The 8,652-nt window shown below is 52.1% G+C and overlaps 1 protein-coding gene across 1 annotated transcript in view; it reads left to right on the top strand.

Moving 5' to 3' along the window:
• LOC107107655 (caveolin-3-like) overlaps window positions 1–5,845 on the top strand; it is an 8,293-nt gene extending 2,448 nt beyond the window's left edge. The window contains exon 2 of the mRNA XM_015407955.1: window positions 4,354–5,845. Coding sequence (XP_015263441.1) covers window positions 4,354–4,704 — 351 coding nt within the window. The 3' untranslated portion in view covers window positions 4,705–5,845. The remainder of the gene's footprint in view (window positions 1–4,353) is intronic.
• Window positions 5,846–8,652: the final 2,807 nt, after the last annotated feature.

Raw genomic sequence — 8,652 nt, 5'->3', positions numbered from 1 at the left:
CGGGCTGCTTCGTGCTCTGACTGGGGGCTGCTGGGAGCAGGGGGTGGGGCTTGTTGCATATGCCCACCCCCTGGGCTCTTTACTGCCGGAGCTCTTCTCCTGTGCGCTCCTGCAGGAAACGACCCCTGGAGCTGCCAAGCCCCGCCCTCCCCGCCACCAATCTACCGTAGAGTTTCTGCCCAAATGCCAGAACATCCTGCCTCGTTGGCAATGTAATGACATCACTTCCTGTGTGTGCCGGAAGTGATGTCACTGCGACATCTGGCTAGGTGTTTCCCCTCCTGCCGGTAAGCCCCCCCCCCAAAACACCATTTACCAGGAGGTAACCCTGGTAACCCTAGCTCAAAGGGAGGTTATTTACCAGATTATGTTATCTACCTCCAATGCCAAGGGGAGTTTCATTTCCGCCATTCCACACACGGAAGACCAAGGCTCCCTCTGAGCTGTGGAGTCCTGTGAGCGAAAATCCTCCTTTGTGACCTCCTGACATCAAAGTTGTGAGCGAGCCATTTGGCCGCCACATAAATTCGTTTGCTCTGGTGCCGTTCCTTCCTGAGGCAAGACAGAAAAGGTGTGAGCCGGAGGCTAAAAAGCTGTGAGCTGGCTCACGCTAGCTCAGCTTAGAGGGAACACGTCTGAAGAGGCAGGACATTTTCCTCCAGGTCTGTTGTAAAATAGGTGAATTTATTTTTTCCCCCCAAGAGTTTTGCCCCCAAAGCAAAGATGCCACTTTTGGGTGGCGTCAGTGTGCTGCACAAGGCCCCACTCACTCCCAGGGCTAAGGTTACCGGGGGGACCTGGTAACCCTAGCCCACTATTAAAGGAACAGGACATTTTTCTCCACTCCTATACGCAGGGTTGCCGAACTCCAGGTGGGGCCTGAAGTCCTCCTGGAATCACAACCGATCTCTGGGCTACAGAGACTGGTTCCCCCTGGAGAAAATGGCCGCTTTGGAAAATGGTGGCCTCTGCTGAGGCCCCTCCGCTCCCAAAACGCCACCCCTCCTCAGCCTCCATCCCCAAATGTTTAGGAATTTCCCAGTCTGGAGTTGGCAACCCCATCTGTTGACAGCCTTAGTTGTTAACTGCCTGGGCGGGGGGAATGAATTGTACCAGATTATGTTATTTACCTCCAATGCCAAGGGGAGTTTCATTCCCCCAATTCCACACACGGAAGACCAAGGTTCCCTCTGAGCTGTGGAGTCCCTGTGAGCAAAAATCCTCCTTTGTGACCCCCTGACATCAAAGTTGTGAGCGAGCCACTTGGCCGCTACATAAATTAGTTTGCTCTGGTGCCGTTCCTTCCTGAGGTAAGACAGAAATGTGTGAAAGGAAAGGAGATTGTAAGCCGCTCTGAGACACCTTCGGGTAGTGAAGGGCGGGGTATAAATCCAATCCTCTTCTCTTCTCTAATAAATGTTATTGAGCTCCATGCTGCGGAAGGCTTCAACTGCCCGTTTTCACACCTTAAACCTCTATTAAAAGGTCAGAACTTTTTTTCCCTCCAGGTCTGTTGGCAACCCTACTTTTCATGGATTTGACTAGGAAGCGAGACGGTTGCTTGTTATCTTTTCCAAATTCAGCCTCTATGAATTGCTCGTTACCTCATGTTCCAAGGAAGCAACTGTTACCATAAAAAGAACGCCGAGTGAAGAAAATAGCAAACGGCACACCCGAAGGATAATCCTCCAACTTAGTCAGCTTCATACCAGTCATGCTTTTCTAACTTTAACTTGATTTTGGCTCATTATTTGTAATCTTTCTAGCCCACCCTTCCCTGGTAGAACCACCTCCAGTTCGATGTAGACAATACGAGGTTTGGAGGAGGGATGTTAACACTCCCACTTGGTTTGGCTCACAATCTGCTCGCCGATCATGAACTGGGAGCTGTTTTTTGTCTAGCAGTTGATCAGTTTGTGAGCAGGTAGAACCCTTTTGGCGGATTACTTTCCATGTATTCGGACAGGACAGGACAGTGCCCTTGGCAGCATATCACGTATGCACATTCTCACTGACCTATCTTTCCTGTATGCCACTTGACAGCCAACTATATAGATCAGGAGTCCAAAAATGTTGCCCCACTGACACCTTTCCTGGCACCTACCAAATGTTTTATAAAGTGGGCAGGGCCCGGTGGAGCTTTGGCCCAGCAAGGCTTTTGAAGAGCGATTGGAGGTTTGATTGGCTGTAAAACCTGGTAGCAGCTGCCACCAGAGCACAAGAATCTTCACAGTGTGACTGAAGGTAAGCTGTGGCAGCCATTTTGCAAACAGCTCCACCTCCTGCGACAGCCATTTTTGTGGCTGCGCTCACCACGCTATGTCAGAATTCCTAAAGTGCCCACAGGCTCAAAAAAGTTGGGGACCTCTGGTTTAGAGGAAGACTGAGCAAAGTTAAGGCCCCTCTGGTTTGGGCTATACAGGACTGGTTTGAAACCCCCCACATAGTGCAGATTTGAAACAGGGTCTCCCAAGTCTTAGCCGGACTTTCTAACCAGTAGGCCGCCCTGGTACAGCCAAAATGGCGGTACCACATTGCTTCCTCACACAGCACAAGAGGCCCTATTACAATCCCACAATACCTCACTGCAGCAAAGGCAAAAACAGGGGGCATATTTTCTGACGGCAGCTTTACGGCAAGAAGCCATTTACTCAGAAGTAAGTCCCATTCAATACCGTGGCTCTGCTCAGTTCATTCGAGGTCCGCTGTTTTTCTCACAGATAAACACACACACACACCCAGGTTCCGGTATTTCCAGTTTGGTGTAGTGGTTAAGTGCGTGGACTCTAATCTGGGAGAACAGAGTTTGATTCCCCACTCCTCCACTTGCACCTGCTGGATGACCTTGGGCAAGCCATAGTTCTGACAAGAGCTGTCCTTGAAAAAGAGCAGTTTCTGTCAGAGCTCTCTCAGCCCCACCTACCTCACAGGGTGCCTGTTGTGAGGAGGGGAAGGGAAAGGAGTTTGTGAGCTGCTCTGAGACTCCTTTGGGGAGTGAAGGGCCATGGGGTATAAATCCAATATCATCTTCTTCTTCTTTTACCTCACAGGGTGTCTGTTGTGGGGAGGGGAAGGGAAAGGAGTCTGTAAGCCGCTCTGAGACTCCTTCGGGTAGTGAAGGGCGGGGAATAATCCAATCTCTTCTTCTTCTTCTTCTTCTTCTTCTTCTTTTACCTCCCAGGGGGTCTGTTGTGGGGAGGGGAAGGTAGAGGAGTTTGTAAGCCGCTCTGAGACTCCCTTGGGGAGGGAAGGGTGGGGAATAAATCCAATCTCTTCTTCTTTTAAAAGGAGCAGACCCAGAGGTCAAACGTGGCTGAAGTAAAGGCAGGGTTTAAATGCCCTGACCTTTGACCCCCCGCCGGTGTGGGACTGAGTGTCCTAGGGTTGTCAGTCTCCACCTGGGGCTTGGAGATCTCCTGTTATCATGATTGATCTTCGGAATACAGAGATCAGATCCCCTGGAGAAAATGGCTGCCTTGGAGGGCATTGTACCCTGTTGAATACAGAGATCAGATCCCCTGGAGAAAATGGCTGCCTTGGAGGACATTGTACCCTGTTGAGGTCCCTTCCCTCCTCAAACCCCGCCCTCCCTAGGCTCCACCCCCAAATCTCCAGGAATTTTCCAAGCCAGAGCTCGCAAACCTAAGAACATAAAAGAAGAGCCCTGCTGGATCAGACCAGCGGTCCCTCTAGTCCAGCCTCCCGTCTCACACAGGGGCCAGCCAGGTCCTCTGGAGGGCCAACAACAGGGCAGCGAGGCCGAGGCCTTCCCCGGAGAAGAACCTCAGAAGAGCCCTACTGGGTCAGACCAGGGAGGGTCCCTCCAGTCCAGCCTCCCGTCTCACACAGGGGCCAGCCAGGTCCTCTGGAGGGCCAACAACAGGGCAGCGAGGCCGAGGCCTTCCCCGGAGAAGAACCTCAGAAGAGCCCTACTGGGTCAGACCAGGGAGGGTCCCTCCAGTCCAGCCTCCCGTCTCACACAGGGGCCAGCCAGGTCCTCTGGAGGGCCAACAACAGGGCAGCGAGGCCGAGGCCTTCCCCGGAGAAGAACCTCAGAAGAGCCCTACTGGGTCAGACCAGGGAGGGTCCCTCCAGTCCAGCCTCCCGTCTCACACAGGGGCCAGCCAGGTCCTCTGGAGGGCCAACAACAGGGCAGCGAGGCCGAGGCCTTCCCCTGAGGTTGCCTTTTGGCTCTGGGAGTCAGAGGCTTCATACTAGTACTCAGACCTCGTACTCACCCAGCAAAGGAGTGCAGGGGTGCTCAAGAGCGCCTGTTATTGCTTTAACATTCCCACACACCCGATTTAAAAGTAAGCCCTGCCAGACTCATGGCCTTTCCTCCCACTTCCCCAGGTGGACTTTGAAGACGTGATCGCCGAGCCCGAGGGCACCCACAGCTTCGACGGGGTGTGGAAGGCCAGCAACACCACCTTCACCGTCAGCAAATACTGGTGCTACCGGATCCTCTCGGGGGCGCTGGGCGTCCCGCTGGCCTTGCTCTGGGGCTTCCTCTTCGCCTGCGTCTCCTTCTGCCACATCTGGGGGGCCGTGCCTTGCATCAAGAGCTACCTCATCGAAATACAGTGCTGCGGGCGCTGCTACGCCCTGTGCATACGCACCTTCTGCGACCCGCTCTTCGAAGCTGTGGGCAAGGTCTGCAGCGATGTCCGGGTCGCCCTGCGCAAAGAACGTGCCAAGGACTGAAGCGCTGTCTCGGTCTGGGACAGGACTCCGGTGGGTGTCTTCCTTCTCTCGCCTCCCCAAGCTGGGCGAGGGTCAGTCCTGGCCTCTGAAGTGAAGCTCGAAGGGGGGAGCCGCTCCCCTGGTGAAGTCCACACTCTCCCCGTCCTGCGAACCCCTCCTTTCCCCTTTTGCATATCCAGGGCTGATCCAAGACTTTTCCAGAATGCACAACCAGACGCCAACGATGTGGTTCAAGGGGAAGAAGAACGCGCAGTTCCAAAAGAACCTTTCGTGCAATTACAAAATTCAAGTCATGCGAAAGTTCTGTTATGTCGTAGACATGCCTGTCGTGCATGGAATCGTGTGTCGCAGCGCAGTTCCAAATCTTCCTTTTCAAAAGCCATGCAGAAGTGAAAAATTCAAATGGTACCCCCCCACACCATTAGCCTGCAGATTAATTTCCTGTGGGCAATTCTCCTCCATGAATCCCATTCTCCATTCATGAGCCACATTTGCTTCAAGTGTGGGAGACTTTCCCAAGAGAGGGCTTTCCCCACATTCTCCTTTCCTCTCTTGTAAGGTTCCTGTTTCTTCAGGGGCATTTTCTGTTCTGCACCCTCTAGTGGTCGATTTGATATTACACTGGTTTGTGTCCGGCATAAAAACATGCCGCTTGAAACTGCATGGACATATGCTGGAAATCAACCAGTGTAATATTGATTAGACCACTAGAGGGAGCAAAACACATACAGAACAGGAAACACCCCCCTCAAAGAAACAGGAAACAAGGAAAACGAGAACACGAAAAAAGCCCAGAACCTGCCCCATGTATTTATACCAGTTTTTCCCATTCTGCCATCCTGAATGGAGTTCCCCATCAGTTACCCGTATTAGCCATAAGATCATCTCAGTGTATACAACAGGGGCAGTACTGGGTGAGAGATGATCATGTAATTTCCCCCAGTGTTTTGCCCCAAAGTCCGTTCTCTTCTAGGGTAAACACCTGCAGCTCAGATCCCTCTGTCTCAAATCATACTATCATGCTAGGGCCGCGGTAGCTCAGAGGTTAAGAAGCTTAGCTGCAGACCGGGAGATCTGTAGCTCAGCTGTTCGAGACCCAACTGCCGCATGATGGGAGTGAGCTCCCGTCTCTGGCCCCAGCTCCTGCCAACCTAGCAGTTTGAAAGCAAGAAATTGCAAGTAGATAAATAGGTGCCGCTTCGGTGGGAAGGTAACAGCGTTCCACGTGCCTTGGCGTTGAGTAATGCCAGTCACATGATCACATAAAAAGTCTTCGGACAGCGCTGACTCTTCGGCTTGGAAACTGAGATGAGCACCACCCCCTAGAGTCGGATTCGACTGGCTTTCGAGCAAGGGAAACCTTTACCTATCGTGCTACCTTTGAAAAGTGAGATTGTATATTGGTGCTGCTCTTTCCCAGCAGGGAAACCACAGCACTATGACAGCCACATCTATACTAAATGGCGGGAGGGGAAGAGTGAGGTAGCAGCAAAGCAAACACCAGCTGCCTCCTCCCACCCAGGGTCACCAGCTCTTGGGGGTGGATCCTGGGGAGGGGAGGGTTCGGGATGGGAAGGGAACTCAGCAGGATATTGTGTCGTAGGATCCACCTTCTAAAGCAGCCATTTTCTCCAGTGGAACTGAAATCTGGAAATCAGTTGTAATCAGGAGTCATTTCCTGCAGGAGCGCACAGGAGCGGAGCTCCGGCAGTAAAGAGCCCAGGGGGCGGGCACATGCGACAAGCCCCACCCCTGCTCCCAGCAGCCCTCAGTCAGAGCAAGAAGCAGCCAGGTAAGTTGCAGAGCCCCCCTAGCCCAAAACAGTCCAGTGGCACCTTTAAGACCAGGTTTTATTCAGGTACAAGCTCTCCCTCCTCTGTGAGGACAGATCTGCACGTTCCTCCCCCCCTCCAAATACTAACATGGTGAATAGTAGAAAAGCAATAAAAAGTCCTAACTGAACAGCAGTTAACCTACGGGAGGTGCCACAGAAACTAAAACAGTAATGTTCACACAAGGTTCAAAATAATGATTACACAATGCAGCAAAAATGTTTGAATAAGGAAATCAACAAAATGTCTGGGAAAATAAGGATGTCTTCAGCGGGTACCAAAATCTTATCAGAGTTGGACGTAGCTTAAGTAGCACAGAGAATGATGAACCACATCACAGATAAGACCAGGGCTATTTTTGGGCAGGAACGCACAGGAACGGAGTTCCGGCTGGCTCCCAAGTTGGCCACGCCCAGCAGGAACTCATTAGCATAATAGGCCACACCCAACAGCAGAAACTCATTAGGATTGGCTACATTAGGGGTGTGTGGCCTAACATGCAAAGGAGTTCCTGCTACAAAAAAAGGCCCTGGGTTTTGACAACAAGCAAGGTAAACAGAATAAGAAGGGAAAGGTGGGTGTGGCTGGATGACCACACTCCTGGTAACGTGGGGGTGCGGCCTAATATGCTAATGAGCTGTGCTGTCAGGGGCGTGTCCCAATGTGCTAATGAGTTTCTGGTGTTGGGTGTGGCCTATTATGCTAATGAGTTCCTGCTGGTCTTTTTCTACACAAAGAGCCCTGGTTGTAATTCTGGGAGATCTCCAGGGCCTGCCGGGAGATTGGCAACCCCAATCCCAGCTATTAGCCTCAAACCTTATGTCGCTCTGGGTGCTATTCCAAAAAGGGACACACACACACACATTTTATTTTCCTGTATGGTTTTTGGTTGACGGTCCAAAGCTCACACGTGGACGGAGGAAGAAACGGCAGTCTTTATCTCCCCAAATCGTCAACACCGCCCAAATCAGTATCGGTTTTTGCTTGGAACCATTCTGCACTGTACAAAAATAAAGCCCAAGCGATTCTTCAGTGCCTCGTTTATTCTGTATAAAAATCCGTTCCGGCGCAGGCCCCGTAGCCAGGAGTTTTGAATTTGGGGGGGCTTTAAATAAGGGGGCACCCCGCGCACACCCCCAAAGGGAGCGCCACAAATAAAATAAAAAATTGGAAGTTGGGGGGCGTGGCAGATAAGTCGGGGGCCAGGCCCCAGGATGCCCACCCTGTAGCTACGGGCCTGTTCTGGCGGCTTCTCTCTGCGGAGTTGACAAATCCATTTTGGTTTGAGAGACGGAAGTACACCGGAGGCAAAGAGATCCTGAACGCAGAATCGATCCCGTTAATTGAGTCAATAACCAGGGCTGTGCGGATGCAGCGATTCTGCGGGATTGTTTATTACTGAAAACGTTTTTATGTCGCCTTGTCGCCTTTCAACCAGTGTTTCCTCTAAGCTGAGTGAGTGCAAGCTAGGTCACAGTTTTTTAGCCTCCGGCTCACACATTTTTGTCTTCGCTCAGGAAGGCTGGCTCCAGAGCAAGCTAGTTTATGCAGGAGCCAAATCGCTCGCTCACAACTTGAATGCCAGCAGCTCACAAAGTGGAGTTTTTGCTCACAAGACTCCACAGCTTAGAGGGAGCATTGCTTTCAACCCAATCAGGGTCCACGACTCATTGAATGGGGGGGAGGGGGGAATCCAGCAATGAAAAATGCAGGAGAAAGTATAACATAATTCAATTAAAAACACATAAAAAAACACCAGCAGGAGGGCCGGTAACCGTTATTGGGGGCTTGCTCAACAAGACAAAGCCAAGTTGCCACCTGCTGCTGAAAGACACCAATAGAGGGTGTGGCGGAACGGGCCCGCGTCAGCTGGCAGACCCCGCTCTGCCCACCCCTCCTTTGCCTGGCCTGGCACCTGAAGGGGCAGTTTTTCACCACTGCCTCTGGGTATTGCTGCCACCACTGTCCCTGTCTTGGGCTCTGGTTAGGCGGGACAGCCTCCTAACCTCCCTCTGCTGTTGCTAGGAACCCACCTCGGGGCTTCCTGGTAATCTTTGGGGCTCCCCTGGAGAGTTGGCAACTGACCGTTTTGCCCTTGTTCTCCTCCTCAGGGAGT

Source organism: Gekko japonicus, unplaced genomic scaffold (genome assembly GCF_001447785.1).
Source record: "Gekko japonicus isolate JY-2015 unplaced genomic scaffold, Gekko_japonicus_V1.1 scaffold6754, whole genome shotgun sequence".
In the NCBI taxonomy this organism is placed as follows: Eukaryota; Metazoa; Chordata; class Lepidosauria; order Squamata; family Gekkonidae; genus Gekko; species Gekko japonicus.
This window is presented reverse-complemented; position numbering and strand designations above follow the sequence as displayed.